Source organism: Pseudorasbora parva, chromosome 1 (genome assembly GCF_024679245.1).
Source record: "Pseudorasbora parva isolate DD20220531a chromosome 1, ASM2467924v1, whole genome shotgun sequence".
In the NCBI taxonomy this organism is placed as follows: Eukaryota; Metazoa; Chordata; class Actinopteri; order Cypriniformes; family Gobionidae; genus Pseudorasbora; species Pseudorasbora parva.
Window position 1 is genome coordinate 42,463,367 of NC_090172.1, and position 19,298 is coordinate 42,482,664.

The 19,298-nt window shown below is 35.8% G+C and overlaps 2 protein-coding genes across 2 annotated transcripts in view; one reads left to right on the forward strand and one right to left on the reverse strand.

Annotated features, from left to right (window-relative positions):
• Positions 1–2,109: 2,109 nt before the first annotated feature.
• On the forward strand, positions 2,110–16,162 carry lin7c (lin-7 homolog C (C. elegans)). The gene is made up of 5 exons (XM_067441378.1): positions 2,110–2,268; positions 3,184–3,302; positions 12,160–12,231; positions 12,854–13,063; positions 13,444–16,162. The coding sequence occupies exons 1-5, from the start codon at positions 2,232–2,234 to the stop codon at positions 13,609–13,611; spliced, it is 606 nt and encodes a 201-aa protein (XP_067297479.1). The 5' UTR covers positions 2,110–2,231; the 3' UTR covers positions 13,612–16,162.
• Positions 16,163–18,687: 2,525 nt separating this feature from the next.
• Positions 18,688–19,298, reverse strand: part of mybpc3 (myosin binding protein C3) — a 45,833-nt gene continuing 45,222 nt past the window's right edge. Inside the window, exon 32 of the mRNA XM_067441392.1 lies at positions 18,688–19,027. Coding sequence (XP_067297493.1) covers positions 18,996–19,027 — 32 coding nt within the window. The 3' untranslated portion in view covers positions 18,688–18,995. The remainder of the gene's footprint in view (positions 19,028–19,298) is intronic.

Below are 19,298 nucleotides of genomic sequence, written 5' to 3' on the forward strand. Positions count from 1 at the left end.
AGGGCCCTGTCCCATTTGCTACAAAAGTAGGCCACTCTATTCTCTTTTTCTCTTTCTACAATACCAGCAACTAAACTCATAGAATAAGTTTTAACAAGCCAGTCCAGTTTGTTTTGTGGCTTTGATAACATGAGAATATGGAAGGAGTAACATAAACATAATTGCAGAATTAAGTAAATAAAATAATTACAATTTTCATTTGAGTGTGCAGTTTGGTTTCACAAGTGGGTTAGATTAATCTCCTTTGAATAGTGTTCTTTAATAAAAATACAAATAAAATGTTTTCTCTTATTTATCTGTACATTTGTTACATATACTAAACTATGAAACCCAATGGTTTTAATACATAAAGCAAATTATCCTGGTTCTGATCCCTGTTGAAAAAGACATAAACCAGCATGAATTCCAGGCTGGTGAGAGCTGAAGTGCTGTTTTAGCTGGTGGATCATGCTGTTCTCAAGCAGACTGAAGCTGGTGAAGGGTTAAGTGTGGTGAGTATAGGCCAGTTGCATCTACGCAAGCAGTGTTTTGGGGACAAGTATCGTTTTTGCTTGCATATTTCTATATGTAACTTATTAATTATGCAAATGAATAACACTATAAAATCAAAACATATGACTTATTGTAATAATTATAACTGCCATTTATTTTGCTCCCTCTGTTGAAAGTATATAACTTTAAAAATATGTTTTAGTTATGATTAATTAATGTAATTTGAAGTTTTGAATAACAAAGTAAAAATTCAAACTGGTGAAACTTGTGTACATTTAGAAGAAAAATCTTCTAATTATGCTGCCAAATAACAGCATAATCATACGCAGTTTGTTCCATAAAATTCAGGACAGTTAATAGCAACCTGAATAAAAGTTCAAAAATAAAACTTGCTCATTCGGGAACCCATCTGCCAAAATGGTGTTAGTCACCGATTCCAAAAAGTGCACATAGTAAAACATGTCCCTGCAGTAAGGAGCATGAAATATTGTTGACAATAGCATGCACTTTCATCAATTGCTAAAAGAGAATCAACTCATCCAAAGTCACGTACCAAGTGCCCAACTAAAGGGAACACTAATCATCATAACTCTTCAACAACTTTTACACATGTACCATATGAAAGAAGTAAATCCAAAATGGTTTATAGTAAGCGAACATTGTGATAATGATTTTGGAGTTGTTTCTGGTGAGATCATCTAAAGCTGTGTGGCCGTGAGTAAGTTTTCCCGTTCTTGTTGTTCTTCTTATCTTCAGTGATTCTGCTTGTTAACCGCAGGTTTCATTACGAATGGTCACTAATTTGTTTTCACTGCAAAAATGCTTCAGTGTTACTTTTGCTCTATAGACTTAAACCATATGAAAAATGAGCAGTGATCATTTAGCACTGAGAATTTGACTATGTACCATTAATGCATTTTACTTTATTAAATAATTTATTAAAATTATTTTAGAAAATTCTCTTGGTCTTTGTTTAACTATGAACACACAAGAAATGTGATATGTAACACATATGCAAGATTTGTTGTGGTCTTGCTGTGATCATACCAGCGCCCAAATTACGTCATATGCTGGTCCGCATCCCATGGGACCAGCAAATCAGCAACTAGAATCCCATGTTGGGGACCAGCAACCAGCATCCCATGTTGGTCCCAGCGTGCATAGTATGATGGTTACCAGCAATGGAATTTTTTTTTTTTAATGTATCAGGGTTAGCAGTTGTTTAACCAGCCTCTGTGACTATTTGTTTTTGAATTTTAATAAAACTTTTAATGAAAACTTGTGTTAATATAGTAACAGCTATAACTTATATAAACCAAGCCAGATGCCCTGCTGAATCACTGCTAAAGGTATTGCTGCAACTCCGCTGTAAAGAAGGTAGTGCCAAAGAGTAATCTTTAGCTGCCTGTAGTATTTATATTCTTTACTAATATTTTTTACTATATTCTTTAAATATATATATATATATATATATATATATATATATATATATATATATATTTATAATATATAATATAAGCATATTTCCAATGGCTGCTCATAATTAAATTGTGTTTGTTGTGATATGCAAAGTGTCTGCACAGAAGCCGCGCAGGGATGACGCTCTTGACTCGTCCTCTAATCTCTTTGCATTAGCCACAGCGTTTAAGCTGAGCAGCTAGCTAACAGCAACAAACACATCAGCCGGGACGTGAGTCTGGAGCTTTCGTTTAACGCAAAACTCAATAACCAGGGCTAACATGGCCTCTTTAGGAGAACCTGTACGTCTGGAAAGAGGTAAGCTGCTCGCTGAAATACTTTTTGTGAGATGTAAAGCTCAGGGAGATTGTGTAAATCAAGCTTTTTGCTCGTAACACCCCGCTGTCACTTCATGAGGATGGATTAGTGGACGACAGCGAGCTAACTCCCATCGTTTCGTTATCGAATAATTCATAATATCCAATAAACATTAAACTCGAAAGCGTATAAAATGTGTAGTATGAACTATGAACCATTTTGTATGTCGTTAAAGCGCGTGTTTACGTTCAGCGAAAGCAAAACAAGAGGCTAAGTTAGCTGTCAGAGGGAGTAATCTTTTGTGAGCACTGTTAGCATGGTTACTCCAGGTCACTGTTTAGTATTAAAGGTCAGTGTATAGTGTTTCTAGTGGTTTTGTACAGTCTTCCAGTAAAATCCATATAGGCATCATCTTATTTGTTGTCCAACGGACAGTTTATGGGGCTTTATGATGTGAAGAGTGAACGTTGGCTAGCAAAAGATTAGCAAAAGCGCTGATTTATGATGATAATCAGAGGTCTATTGTTATTTTGACATTCGTATCTGTATCTGTCCCTACAAAGTTAGTTGACGCAATAGTTAAGGTAATTCTGTGGCTGAAGCTAAGAGCTATGCAATTTTCTTAAATGTATCTTTCTTCTAGAAAGTTATATTTTTCAGATTGATTAACAAAGGATATTCCTTCTAGAGAAATTTGATAGCAGTCCATGCAATTAAATAACAAGGCGAACTCATGTTATTTGTTTTTATGGAAATAAAATGAATTCTTTAAAATATTCAAGTCCTCTTGAGCATTTTTTGTTATTTATTAGGCATAGTTGTTAAGCCAAACAAAACATCTCCAGATGGCATGATCCAAATGATTATTCATGGTCTCGGTCTTGACCTCACTGTTTTGCATATTTTCTTCTACAGACATATCTCGTGCTATTGAGCTGCTGGACAAGCTCCAGAGAACAGGGGAAGTGCCTCCCCAGAAGCTGCAGGCACTGCAGAGGGTTTTGCAGAGTGAGTTCTGCAATGCTGTACGGGAGGTAAGTGTGCCAGCATCACATTCATGCATTCAAATGAAATGCGAGTTCTTGTGTAACCTTAAAGTGCATCTATCCATCATATAACTGCTCCACACAGCTCCGGGGGTTAATAAAGGCCATCTGAAGTGAAGCGATGCATTTGTGTAAGAAAAATATCCATATTTAAAACTTTATAAAGTAAACTATTTAGCTTCCGGCAAATTGCTTTCCGTATTCAACTTATGGAAAAAGTGTAGTGCCTCTTACAGCACAACATATGTGTAATTTCAAAGCTTAGAAGCTTGGATTTACAGTGAATCGGGAATATGATTAACCCTTAAGTGCTTTTAAATTTGCTGACATGTTATAAGTGCTCTGTTTTCATGGCATGAAAAAATAACTGCTTTAAATGAAAATAAGATCTGTGTAATTATTGTATTAACAGATGGCCTTATTGTTGAATATTGTTAAAGAGGGGTCATGTGTATGTATCTCACATGGTTTAAGGCGGGCGTTCACGATGCGATTTTTGCTGTCGTATGAACTCGCAGATGATTTTTTTTTTTTTTTTTCAAAAAATCATTTGCACACACTTTTTTCTTTATTTTTTGTATCTGAAGCTATAGCAGCCAGCAACATTGAAAGCTCCGGTGTTTGTGTTTAACATGAAAGCTTGTGTGATCGCGGCCGGCTCGCGGTGCAAACAGTCTACGTGTACCAGCTGATTTGATGAGATGATCAAATTAAATGATTTATAGCATCCGCAATATCTCACAACCTCCCGAGTGTCCGAATTCGCACAGTGTATGCCCGCCTCTACTCATGATGCTTTTGTGGCTCGTTTTTGTTTGAGCAAAACCTTAATAAACTATAGATCACACATTTTTATTTAGAGCAGGTGCCCAAACACAGCGCAAGATAATACGTAGATCGCAAAGTGACATGACATGCTGCTTTGCTATGTGCCAATGAGCACATATCTAAAGCAGCGCTCGAAGGTCATCACTCATCAACCAGCATATTATTACTTGTTGTGTATTCTATGCACTTTAATTGTGGCTCTAGTTTGGAGGAATTTATGGACCCTTGGTTAATTATGTTTTGAAATTAACGGCTAGCCTACTATTGCATGGCTTGAAGACATTAATACTCTTAGAATACGCAACTACTGCGCGCTTTATTTTTCCTTGTGGATCTGCTGTACGTTTTGCACGAGACACATGCACTTTAAAATTACGCACAAATGATGACTTTCCTTAATTGACCATTGTTAAGATTTATTGATTCAATTATTATCGACAATTAATCATCAATTAATTGGAATTTTAGGCCATGGTTGCCTGTGATGATTTTGGTTGTGCTGTACAACACTGTGATTTGAACAGTGATATTCAGAAGTGATAGTGATTGCGCACAAAAAAACAATCATTTCGGGTCTTTATTTTTTTATTTTTTTACTTCAAAACAGTTATATACTGTGGGATATACTGTGGCATTTTGCTTAGTTAGCACAGCAAGACTTTTTATTTTGACTTCAGTACAGTACCACAATCTAATACCATAGTATCGATATCACATCCATTGATTCCATACAGGGTCTGAATTTTGCTATTGCGCATAATTACTAATTCTCACATGTTTCGTGTTTATATAGCGGGAAATTACCACATGTTTAGTAGAAAATGAATCAACACTGATTATTATTATTATATAAAGTCACTTGAAAACTTTACTGCATCTCGCCTCTCTATCTCTCAAAATTAGCAATTTGCTCCTGCGCAAGACATTGCACCTTCACTATAAGCGAGCTGCGCGCTGATACAACACTTTCTTTTGGATTTCGGGACAGCTGACAGAAATCACTTGCCCTTGTCTTTTTAAAAATCCAAACGATTTTTGCATTATTCAGTAGTACTTGGGGGCTTTTCGAGAGACTTTTTTTTTTGTGCTCATACCGACAACACAAACATGATCTGCCTGTAAAGATCTTGCACACTCCAAATTGAGTTGGTTTTCAATATACAGCTGTGAAAAAAAATTGAGACCACGTAACATTGAGAAATCCAGAGCTGTATTTTTTCAAATACACACAAAATTGTCAATGTCTGTCTTCGTGAATTTTCATATAAACACAGTAAATAGTGATCTACTACTCTAACACTCAGATCTTCTTAGCACTATTGCCTAACTTCTACAGCCCCATTGAATGAATGTAAATAGTGTAAAGGTATATCGGATCTGTGACAGCGGCCTAATACATGGCTTCTGCCATCTATAACCAAGTAACGTTTGTAACTTTAATTGTAAGGATTTACATGTTTAATATTAACAGTAAAAACTATCCAGTTTTTGACATTTGATTACTTTAATACATTTCTGTAGTACTTGAATACTACTGTTAGACCTACCTAAACTTAAGTGCAAATTTTATGAGATCTAAACTTCATTGGTTCTAGCATCAAACCCACACTGGAGCTTTCATGTTATTTAAACAATATGATATTATGTATGTGCGTTATTCAGTGTTAGAAGAACAAAAGAAAGTGTCTTTAGAAAGCATCATATGTTTGCTGAGAGTGACAAAGGCTGTAAGTGAAAGTGTGCGAAGCCCTTGGTGGGTTTTATGTTACCAATGGCTAACCTTGGGTATGTGGTCGCCTATTTAAAATACTTCAAATTCATTAACATCAGAACAAGGTTAAAAAAAACATGTGTGTGCATATGAACGTGTTATGAATTAGGCAGTTTTTTTTTGTGTTGAGAATTAATCATGTGTGCTCAAATACAAAATGATCGACACAATTATTAAAGAATGAGACCCACTGTTTAATGAATGAATAAGGTGCTTGATGCTGGAAAAATAAAACAGCAAGGGTGTGATGCTGGTGCCAAAGAATGACATAGACCAGCAAATAAAAAAGAGCAGACGGAAGTTGTTTCATCCTCTGTCACCAACCCCTTTTTCCTGGCCAAATACTTGGCTTATGATGGAAAATGCTCTCATCACTAATGCATATAACACAGTGCTCATGGTTGTAGTACATGGGTAGTCAGTTATTGTTGTACAGAAGGACTGGATACTGGATATTGATTCTGATGTCCACAAATAGCATTCATCCATTTGTCTGTTTCAGACTGGGCATAACACTAGTATTCTGTTGCCCATGTAGTGAATCTAAGACTGTTGGCGCTTGACTGGTCTCCTCCCTGCTGCTTGGTCATCTGTCGTGCTCACTGAAGACTCTGAAGTCTCAGCACAAGTGATGCTCACAGCAGAGATGCTGTTCTTCGCATTGCGTGAGAGCCTAGAATAAAGCTGGGCTTTCTGAAGCACCGATTTGTGGAATGATTGGAACTGAGGTTATTAAGAACATCATATTCCTAATACTGTCTATGAGTCTAGGCACTCTTAAATTATTATGTCCATTTATAAACTGGGGGTGCGGCAGTGGCTCAGTGGTTCATGAAGGTTGGCTACAAACCAGAAGGTTGGTGGTTTGATCTCCGGTTCCACCTGACCAAGTGTCGAGGAGTCCATGAGCAAGACGCCTAACCTCACCTGCTCCCGTCGGTGTATGGATGAGTCAATGAATGTGAGAAAATATGTAAAGCTCTTCGGTGGCCATGGGTCTGTTGAAAGTGCTATATAAATGCAGTCCATTTACTATTTACCATAAACAGAATTTTTAGTTTTTAGCTAAATCTAAGCATTATTTTATTAAGTGTATGGTTGGATATGTTCAGTTACGACTAGGGATGGCACTGTTAGAGGTTAACAGTTTATGACCCAAGACCAGTTATGAAAAATGAAGACCAAAAGTCAGGAGTGCAATTAATTAAAGAAAGATTTACTGAAGAATAGTTTGCAGTTTCATCAGCAGAAGCCAGATTCAAGTCTCACAAAGAGTAAGGCCGCGCTCCCTCTCTACCAGTCTACTCACAAAGAGCTCCCTCTCTACCAGTCTCTCATACATACAATTGTTCCAACAGTTATACTGTTTTCAAGGTTTCAAGGATGATTCTAATAGTCTCAGAGAAAATGAAAAATGTCATGATAAACTTCCACAAATTGTCAGTTAATCAGATTCATGTGTCCATAGATCACTTGTTGAAGCTTTCTCCCTAGAATTAGGCCCATAGTGACTAGGGATGGGTACCGACACCCGGTATTAAATCAGCCACGGTGCTAAATTATGAAAGACCACAGTATCGATAAGCTCTGGCGCTATCGGTTCTGCTGTTGGTACTGAAGCAATGAAGAAAATACACTTACCATTTATAATTGCTTTATAGACATAGTGTTGCGAATTCTATATTGCTACCTGTTTCTATAAACAATAATATTAGAGAGAGAGAGAGAGATATCCAGTACTCAGGAAACATTGAATCAGAGAGCTCGCTTAACATTCTGACGTCATCCGCGTTGCTGAGATGCGTTTTGATAGAATATAGCACATTTTCCTCTCCGTAACAAAATAAACACACACCAAAGCTAACAGAGAAGAACTAAAGCATCTGAACGAAGAACGGCAGCAGCAGAACGAAAGCATCTGATCATAGTGATGTGGATATGGATGCACCAGCTCTGCAGTTCAGTAGCCTACTTGAAATGGCACTTTATACAATAGACTGCGTTAAAAAAAACAGTTTTACAGTATTAAATATAAAACAAACTATTTAGCTACAGAAGGTGCATAGTTCATTCATTCAATGACTGAATGAATGAATGAACTATGCACTTTCTGAAATGAAAAACTGCTATACTGTGTACCTTTAAAGGTGCCCTAGATTGATTTGAAACTATGCTAAAATGAACGATTTGTTGTGGTATCCGATTATAATATACCTCAACCATGTGTCATGACATGAGAGCCGTTTTTGCCATCTTCGAGTGTCTTGTTTACCATCAGTAGATTCGGCTTGTTGGACAGATGCAAATGTTGGGGGCGTGCATATAAATGATCCCCAACGCTTGCGTCACGGTTGGGTTTATGTTGAGAAGCACTTTTTTTTCTGTTGAGTTTTGGATTCACGAGATTTACATAAGAAGTAGGAGGCAATGATGTTTGAGACTCACAGTATGTGATGTCCATGTACTGAACTCTTATTATTTCACTATGGCAAAGTTTCTGTTATGTTGAAGTTTTGACCGTTACCATTGTGCAGAAGAGTAGTTCTTATGGTTAAGTTGTGATTTGAATAACTGCAAGTATTATTATTATTATGAAGCATATTGCTCTTTTCAATGAGCAATAACTTTGCCAATTCCAGTAGTGCAATAACACAATTGATTCTACTTGTACTTTTCTAGCAGCATACAGTCTATTACCTGAACCATAAATCAAATATAAACAGTACTCTTATTTATAATTTTTTTTTTAAAGTCAACCTAAATTAAAGTACATTCCACTAATAATATTAAATTGATCGTTTTATAGACTAAATCATTTAGGAAATTTAGCTTAATTTATTCAAGTAGATTTCATACAAAAACAAAACAAAAAAAACAACAACTTTAAAGCTACTATTTAAATTTTAGTGCTACCATTATTATTATTATTATTTTAAGTAGAGGGTGTAATATTGTTTACAGTGTAGTTATGTGTAATGAAATTATTAAATTACAAAATGATTGTAATTGTATTACTGAGGTAAAATGTGTTAAATCAATTAGGTACTAATCATATTAAAAGGAAAGTTATTTGCATTGATAAAGTAATCCAAACCACATTTATAATGGGTAACTTATAACAGTAAGCAATTACATTTCCAAAGTAACCTTCCTAACACTGATTGTATTTTCCATCACACAGAGTCACAGATTCTTTCTGTTGTGTGACTGTTTGGAATTTATTTAATTTGCCATGAATTTAATCCCACTTCCTGTCATTCAAATTCAACTTCCTGCGGGGCATGGTCAATTCAATTCAAATTTCAATTCATGAATTTAATTGAGGCCTATTCTGAATTTTGCACAAGCCTGGTACAAACAATATTCATCTTGATTATTTAGTGTTTCAGTAAAAGGAAATCTAAAATGAATAAAAAAACTAAATAAAATGAAAGACAAATCCATCTTGAAGCCAGGCTAAGTGAGTAAACACTGTTACTGCAGTCCTGGCATGTTAGGGGTGTGTGCTACCTCCAAAATCCAAACACATGACAACATGTTCTGCTATCAATTGTTTAGCGACACATCACACGTCCCTAGGCCAGACCCTCATTCACTCCTCAGAGATCAAATACACTCTAAAAAATGCTGGGTTGTTTTAACCCAATGTTGGGTCAAATATGGACTAACCCAGCAACTGGGTTGTTTTAACATAGAGATTGGGTTGTTTTAATCTTGCGGTTGGGTTAAATATTTGCTTAAGACAACCCAATTGCTGGGTTAGTCCATATTTGACCCAACATTGGGTTGTTTTTTACCCAGAATTTTTTAGAGTGTACAAACTTTAGAACACATATATAAAGAAACAAACAATCAGTGGTTCTCTTGATTAAGTAATATAGTAAATGGAAATAATCATTAAAATCATTGCAATAATATAGGAGAATAAATATTAAGGCTTTGATTATAAATTGAATTATGATATATATACAGGTATACTAGTATTCGCAGATACTGATCCAGTGCTAAAATAATTATTTTATTTTAGACAGTGCTAATAAATGGTATACCTCACTGTGTAGAAGAAACTGGGATCATTCTTTTGTGAAAGGCATCACGATTGACTTAAACATTATTTTCCTAACTTTGTAAAACAATAGACACAAATTTAGTGAATTATTTATTAAAGAATTGTGTACCAGTGCAACAACTGTAAATAGACCAAGAGGTTCACTAGCTTGGCAGGCATTCAAAATAAAGTCAGGCTGACCCCATTCACTGACTCATGGGTGACTTCACTGCATTCATGACATTAAACAATATCACGTATACTTTAAAATTAAAATGCATTTCTTTGAAATTAAGCGCAGCAACATATTATAGATCGGACAAAACAAGAAACGATATTACAGAGCGGCACAAAGCGCTTATGTGCATCCCGGTGCAAAATGATGTGGTTAAACCATAGATATGTATACGTATACATATCGATGGTTAAAACAACCACAGCACTGTGTGTGCAGAGCCAAATAATGAAAAGGAAATGAATTGCTTATCACAGCTATGCAGAAGACACCCAGATCTACTTAGCACTATTGCCTAACGACTACAGCCCTATTGACGTCATTTGCAAATGCATTGATGAAGTTAACAGTTTGAAGTGCCAACTTTCTTCAAGTAAATAGACACAACTGAACTCACTGCATTTGGAAACAAAGATGAAATTCTCAAGGTGAACGCATTCCTTGAGGCTAGAGGTCTGAAAACAAAAAGAATCAAGTCAGGAATCTTGGTGACTTATTTTTTTTGTTTGAGTTTCGGTAGTCATGTTAAAGCAATAACTAAATCAGCATTCTATCATCTCAAAAATGATTGCAAGAATTTGATGCTTTGTCTCCAGACAAGACCTAGAGAAACCCGTTCATGTTTTTTTAATCACCAGTAGGGTGGACTATTGTAAAGAACTCCTTACCTTTTTATACCCATTGTGTATGAAATGTGCTTTATAAATAAAATTGCCTTGCCTATGCAAAAAACCTTGACTGATTAGGTAAGAAAAAAAATGGCTTTATAAAGGTAAAAATCTCCATAATATATTGTCTAATTATCATCAATAAAATAAAATAACGTTGTTTTTGTCAATCACACCCCCCTAATTTTCACTCCAGTCTCCAGTGTCACATGATCCTTCAGAAATCATTCTAATACAATTATTTGCTGCCCAAAAATATGATGAACATTCAAAAGAACAGCATTTATTTAAAATGCAAATCTGTTGTGTCATTACGATCACTTTTGATCAGTTTAATACAAACTGCAAAAAACACTGGTGTAATGTGGATGATTATTCGTTACTAGTAAGTGAGTAGTATTATAGTTGAAGAGTGTAAATGTTTTTTTAATGGGTTTTGGCTCTTTTTATAGTCTCCACAGTTGTTGTTTTTTTCTCCCTGTTGAGTGTGTATACGTCTTGGAAATGCATCATTAGTTCACTGAAACTCCAGGAAAGTTTAACTTGCTTCCGTGCCATCACTTATATCTGTGCCTACACACTCTTAATAAACCCAGTCTCTGGATGGACAAAACAGTCTACATTTTGCATGTTTACCTGACTCTAAGGCCACATGTTTTCTCCAGAAAGGCTTATTTAGGTTGTTGTTTGTAATGGGGCTTGAGTTATGTGCTCTACGGTTTGTGATGGATGTGTAAAGTGGTTGAATTAGTAACTCAACAGCTTCGTCTCTTAAACATTTACGCTTTGCACTGAACCCCTGAATGCTTGCTTGATTTTTAGATAAACACGCATGGCTCTCAGTTTAATGCTGAGGCATGTGGGTGGACTTATGGCAACGGCCCTAAATGGAATATGGAATAGAGGTTTAATATGTGCTAAAGCATCAAGAGCAAGCCATGTAAAGAGATTGATTTGATACTGTAGCGGCCTCTTAATGGTGTGGCTTTCCAGTCACCGATTACAGCCGGTCTAATACACATTTGCTGTTAATGGTGGCTGTCCATTGAAGATCTGATACAGACTAATGTGATTTAATTGAAACTGCTTTTTAAGGGTGAGTTATGATTTACATGTAATTTAGTTTGTGACTAAACTAGGAAGAATCTGGGAAACTGCCTCAGGTTCTGGAAATCTGGCTCAAATTGTACGTCTGTGTTTGTTTTCCTGGATAGTACATCAGAGGACAACCATAGACTGTATTACGCACAATACCGTATTTGTGAAATTCAGGGATTTTTGTTTGTCATTTCCAGGTATATGAGCATGTTTATGAGACAGTGGACATAAATAGCAGCCCAGAGGTGAGGGCGAATGCAACAGCTAAGGTAAGACCTTTTTTAGTGTGAACAGTGACATTCAATTTCATTATCTGACTGGATTGGTTGTAATGCTCTCTTTAACACCACAGAAGCCGTTCTTATCATGTATTAAATACTATATTTATTTATACACTACCATTGAAAAATTTTGGGGAACTTTTTATTAAAGATTTTCAAAACAACTCCCTTATGTTTACCAGATCCCGCCTTTGAACAAAAGTACAGAAAAATTGATGTTCGTGTTTTCTATTTGAATATGTTTTAAAATGTAACATTCCTTTGGCTATGCTCAGTTTTCAGCAACTATTACCTCAGTGTCACATGATTAGTCAGAAATCATTATATTATGCCATTTCTTATTATTAATGTTAAAAACGGTTGTGCTGCTTATTTCTGGGGACACTTTAATATTTGTTTCTTCTTCCAAACGACAATTTTTGATGTAACAATCAAAAGAACAGCATTTATTTGTAACATCATACATGTTTACTGACATTTATCAAATGTATATATATATTGTTTTTATAAATGTGTGTAAATACACAATTATTCCCTTTGCACAAGATAATAAATCTGTTAATGGTACGCACCAGTGGTTGATTTACAGCCATCTTTGTTTCATTCCCAGGCTACAGTGGCTGCATTTGCAGCCAGTGAGGGTCATTCTCACCCCCGTGTGGTGGAGCTCCCAAAAACAGAGGAGGGGCTGGGGTTTAACATCATGGGTGGGAAGGAACAAAACTCACCCATCTACATCTCCCGTATCATTCCTGGAGGTATCGCTGATCGACACGGAGGCCTGAAGAGAGGAGATCAGCTACTTTCCGTTAATGGAGTGGTATGTACATAGCTAATGCCTTGCAGACCCACATTATGCACAATAACACTTAAGCTTAATAGATTATGTGCTATTACATCATTTTTCAGTTTAATAATAGATTTATTGAATAATTTGTGATTTAATAATCTTTGCCTATATTATTTACAAAAAAAGTCTCACAAAGTACATTCACATACATGGGATTAATTGAGTTTTACCAGACTGAAGTTGTGATTAATCCATATATATTCTGGTTGAAGCTTTAATCTTTAATCTTTTGCACACACAAAAAGACTGTTGCTATTTTAAGCATTTATATGATGTTTAAAAAAATATATTTAATATAAATACTTTTTTGTCTGACTGAAATTCAACTTTTAAAGTGCATGTCTTTTCAGAGTGTAGAAGGAGAGCACCATGAGAAAGCTGTGGAGCTGTTGAAGGCTGCGCAGGGTACAGTGAAGCTGGTGGTACGGTACACCCCTAAGGTCCTGGAAGAGATGGAGTCACGCTTTGAGAAGCTGAGGTCTGCCAAACGCCGGCAACAGAACAATTTCCCCCAATAGGGCGTCTTGCCTGTGCCCCCCCAAACGTGCCCCTCCCATCTCTCCCTCTCTCTCTGTCATTGTCTTTAATTCCTCTGCCATCTGTCTTCCTCATTCACACTCACTCACCCCCTTTCTCCAGCCAGGGATTAGCCACATGTTTGGCACTCTTTTTGTGAAATTTTCTAAATCCTCACCTCCTGAACAGTTTTTTAACAGTCTTTTCACACAGTTCTTTCTCATAGCATGAACACTACTACATGGGCTCTGGGTGTTGTCACGTAGACATCACATACATGCACTATCGGTGCATTTCTAAGAATGTACTGTCATTTGGGATGTTGATTAGTCAGATATGCAAGGGGACCATTGCAATGTTCAAATCCTGAGGTGATCTGAATGAAAATGTCTAAAAAGTGCCTCAAGAGATTAAAAAAAAAAAAAATGTCTACAGCCCTCAGTATGTCCCCTCGTAGGCTGTTTTATGGTCCAAGCACTAAATGAGTGAACACTACCACCTTGTTAAAATGCTAAATGAGTGTAAAAGTTTCATGATCTCAAAAGAACAGTGTGTCATTGAGTAATGGGTTTATGGTGTATTGTTTTCCTATTTGATTTTCTTAGTGTTTGCCACAGAAAAAGGAAAGTTCACCAGAAATATGTTAAAATCTCACTTTGAATCTCTGGAGAGTTAAATGGCAGAGCAGTGACATGAGCATCCCATTAGAATTGCTTCAAACATAAAATGTCAGCTGTAAATATACTTCAGTATGAAAAATGCCAGGCTTGCTGACCCAACTGATGGACTCTCACATTATATTTACAGTCCATTTTGAGGCGACACAAGGGAACAAATGCTTTTTATGTACCAAAATAGAGACAAAATTAACCATTTGAGTTGGTTTAGACTGATTTTGAGCTGCAACACCTGTGATTATGCTGTCTGCTTTTGATTGAAAATATGTGAATGGAATGTTTCAAGCTACAACAGTTCAGAGGGGATGCTTGTGGCACTGTTTGGGTGTTAGATGGCCAGAAAATGATAACATTTTGGTAGCATTTGCCTCTTAGAGCACACAGAAACAAAATGAAGTAGTCACTAGCTCTTATTCCAACTCCCATTCCAGTTTTTATTAGTAGTATTTGAGATTTTTAATTAAAAAACTTTACAGCAGAAACACTATGTTTAAAAGTGTAGTAGGAGATTTAGTAGTTTTGTTTTATCATCCATTGTTTCGTTACACTTTCTGAATGTAAATGTGGCACTTGCCTTTCAGTCAGCTTTGGGTCCATATGTTACGCCCAGTACATGCTGATTATCACAAACACCTGCACATCATGTTTCAGAATAAATTCACTTCAATTATGATGTTAGCATATCATGAGGTAGCAAAACAGCAATGAATGCAAAAATGAATGTCAACCTTATTCACCTTGGCGACATGTCAAAATGATGCTCAAGTGAAATTGAGTCAATCAATTGGTGCTGTCATTTTATTTTTATTTATTTTTTACCCGATGAGTCAGTAATTCATTCACCCGTATTAATGTCATGACTCTATAGGGAAAGAGATACAGATCTGGAGCTTTATATCTATAGCTTTCTCCAGATACCTCAGTGGCTAAGGAAGCAGTCCCGTTACATACACTACTTAAGCTTCAGCTCCACTTGTTCATGTTAGCCAAATTTGAAGGGTTTAATTAACATGTTTTTGTTAAATCCTGATTTGTCAAAGTTCATGGTTTAAAGGTAGTTTCACACTGCACTTTCTCTTTGTACTCATTTTTTCACATTTAAAAAAAAAGAAGCAACGCAACACGCTTGATGTATTTTTAACCTCAAATGCAGGTATTTTCAGTGTCTGACAAGCTTGGAAAAAAAACTGTCTATTTTTCTCAGTCTCTCATAAAATATTTAACGTGTCTAATTATAGAGGCCCATGACTCACCCCGAGCTGTGAGATACGTAGGTGTTTTGGGGGTGAGAGATAAAAGGGAGGTCTGATGTCTTGCATGAAGGAATCATTTGTGTTATTGACAAAAAAGAAGCATTAGGAATCAAGCGATCCATTTCATTCTGTGGTGTATGTGCTCAGGTTGGTTCTTTCTACAATATCATGAATTTTAAAGCATCATCATGTATCACAAGAGCAATAATAAGACATGATCCGATTCCTGTCATCATCTCAAACAGGTTACTCACTCCCCATTATACTTGGGTTTGTCCACAGGGGGCTGACTAACTATTTTTATAACCATTTTCTTTTGATATTTTACCCATTTTTGATAAAGTGATTTTTCTCTAGATTTTTTTCCAGGAATGTTTTGTATTGATTTATCTCGGCCGCATTTTCCCTGTGATTCAAGTAACAAAACCAAACTTGCATTGTTTGGGGAGCTCTTTCGGTGTCTGGTCAGCTAGTTTTTAGACAGTTTTTAAGTACATGTTGTTTTAATGTATTATTTGACATTTTTGACTTGCTGTATTGTTACATTAATGTGGATGTATAAAGACTGATCAAAGAGTGATTTGTTTTGAGGGTACAAAGTTTAAATATACCGTGGGTTTAAATCTTTTGTGTGTTTGCTTTTTTTACTCTGCATGTGTGAACGGGGGTGTAAAAAAATGGGTATAATTTAATTTCACAGGCAACTGTGCAGTTACATCGTTTAACCAGATTAGTACGCATTTACCTAAACACCAGAGGGCGCTGCAGGACAACAGTTAATGTTTGCTGGTCTCGGGATCTGTTTGCACTGAAAATCTTGATCAGAACGATAAACATTGATCAATAACTGTACCCTCAGTAACTGAAAACAAAGGTTAAAAAGAGCCAACAGCATTCACATACACGAGTCTTGTGTGGTGAAGTGATGTCACACTGTCACAGACCAATAAACACTCTCGAGGGATTTGTCAGCCCAATTTAGTTTCTTGTCAACATTGTCATCAACCGTGTTCCGTCTGTCTCGAGTTGCATCGTTAAGACGGGGCCTGCACGTCACTGAAAGCCTTACTGATTAATAACACGTAATATAAAAACAATCCCTCTTCTGACAAGGTGTAGAGAGTTTGAACTGTGTTAATGAAGAAAAAATAGGCCTGCTGACTGTATTAATGAATGGATCTGTCATTCAAGCACACCCTCTGCGCTTCCTCCTCGGACTGTTTTCTAATCGCGAACAATCTCCAATGAATAATACTCAAGATGTTAGAACAAAAACTAGCGTATTGTGCACGTTTTAATAAACATTTAAATGTAACATTCCCATAATTTTTGAAGAAGTATATAATGGAATGTTTCATTAATAAGCAGCGAAAAGGCTTTTAAATATATTAAAAGCATATTAATATATTATGAGCTATATATATTAAAAAATAAATAAACGTTTTCATAACTGAATGGGAACGTTAGCAAATCGTTATTAGAGCATTTTGTCAGTGGTTTACATTAACGTTAATTTAAATATAAGCTAAAAAAAGATACTAAATAATATTGTCTGCACACACGGCTTATCTTGGCCAGTAATAAAACCAGTTGAAAAGAAAAATCTGTGTGCACAAGGACAGAGACACAGCTGCTTAACTTCAATATGGAACAGGCCTAACACGGACATTTTGACACCTCGACCACCATGGCATGTCTGGGACTCATTTCAAACGTTTCATCCCCTCAAATTGCTACTGGAGAAAATTCCAAAACAAAGCCATGCAGGCCAGCCTTGTCATATCTGCTCTCACAGATAATACCAGTGAGTTGACGCTTAGGTGGACTGTATGCGGGCTTTGTTGCTTTAATACCAACAGCATGTTGATTGCAGGACACACTTTGAGCCGCGTGCTTAAAGAATGCATTTGATTGCTGCGCCATCACTCATAATAGAATAATAGCCAGGAGTGTGCGTCATCATGACGTGTGGAAACTTCCGGGTTTCCACCTGTCTGCAGCTCTGTGGTTTCTCAGGTAATGAACTAATGAATAGTGTCTGCACGGGTGACGCATTTTCGTGTCGTAGTTTTCGAAGAAATCCCAGAATTTCTGAGAGAAATGGAACCATAATATGGAGGACCAAATTACTCAAAATGAAATAATGAATTCAATAATTAAATAATGCATCCATTTATTTTGTAAAATTACATGAAATTGTTTAATATATTTTACAATTACTTCTTCCACACACACTATTACTATGTTTAAAAATATATTTTTTCATTATTTAATGTGCTTTTTCAAAAAGACGTTTTTCATAATAGGCTAATATACTGCATTTAAGAATGATGCCTATTTGACGAATCATGCATTTCCAAAGTACCATTTTCCCAAAGATTACGTTTTTGTTTTTTCAGTAGGTGTTGATTGGATAATCCTTTTAGATTGAAAACGCACTGCCTTAAACAGTTCTCATAGTTTTCAGGTTTTTAGAAAATTCAATAGAGTCAAAATACATTTTCAGTCACAAATAAGAAAAAATGAGAAGCACCCTTGGTGTTCCGTGATGTCATCACACCACACAAAGATCGATCTGTCCACTCTTCAACTTCAAGCCAATCAGCACCAAGCACCGCCCACTGCCGGTTGATTGGCATTTGTGAATTGTCCTCTATTATTATGAAAAAAATCTTTGGGAAAATAATGCTTTGGGAATGCATGATTCGTCAAATAGGCATCATTCATAAATGCAGCATATTATTATGACTTTTTACGTCTTTATTATTACGTCTTTTTGAAAAAGCACATTAAATGAGGGGGAAAAAAGATTTTTAAACATAGCTATAGTGTGTGGGGTAATTATGAAATATATTAAACAATTTCTTGTAATTTTACAAAATAAATAGATACTTTTATTTATTTAATTATTTAATATTAAATTAATTATTTAATGAATTATTTAATTATTTCAGATTAAACTGGTACATTTAATTGTTGTTTTATTGAATTCATTATTTATTTAATTATTTCATTTTTGATTTTTTGAGTAATTTGAGTAATTTGGTCCTCCATACTAAAATGTTGCGTCATTGTTGCGTGTGTTGTGCAAATGAGTAATTTCATTATATTAAGAGTGTGTTCAAATGAAAACCAGACAATAACACGCTTCAAGAAAACGGCTTTATTTAGCATGTTTATATAACACCACAATGTGGAAGAGACAATACTAGACCCTACAGCAGAGATCTTAAATACAGTCAAATGAAATGAAATATAATGAGCCCATGCAATAAAGGAAAATCATCTAAGCACAAACCATGGGATGCAAGTGAGAACCACAAGCAAATGAAGAAAACCACTGAAATATTTCTTTGCTCTGTCATTTGATCACGGACATGCCCATATGGGATCAGTTTCAGGACAGAAGACTGAAAAAAAGACAGCGTTACAGTTTCTCCAATCCATACGTCTCTTTCATTTCTTGGTTTCTTCTTTTGTGACTTGAGCTGAGATTAAGTGAAAGAACCATTATTAGATTGCATCCTGCATTTGCAAGGGGAAAAATGCTACCACTGTAGAATTACCTGAAGTTACCTTAAATTATGTTTGATATAAGCCTACAGCTGAGTGATCTACAACAAACCTGCATGCATTTCAGAGCTCCATCTTCAGAGAGGATGAACCCATTTTTGTTAATTTTGGTCATTTGACAACAGCATTAGACATTGTGAGTAAATAAGTTTTATGTTCAATATGTTTTATGTTTTCAAATATATA

Excerpts from the sequence above, each read along its gene's own strand:
- lin7c (XM_067441378.1), top strand. The coding sequence starts at position 2,232 with ATGGCCTCTTTAGGAGAACCTGTACGTCTGGAAAGAG. Across the intron at positions 3,303-12,159 it reads TCTGCAATGCTGTACGGGAG|GTATATGAGCATGTTTATGA; the intron begins GTAAGTGTGCCA and ends TGTCATTTCCAG. Across the intron at positions 13,064-13,443 it reads TACTTTCCGTTAATGGAGTG|AGTGTAGAAGGAGAGCACCA; the intron begins GTATGTACATAG and ends ATGTCTTTTCAG.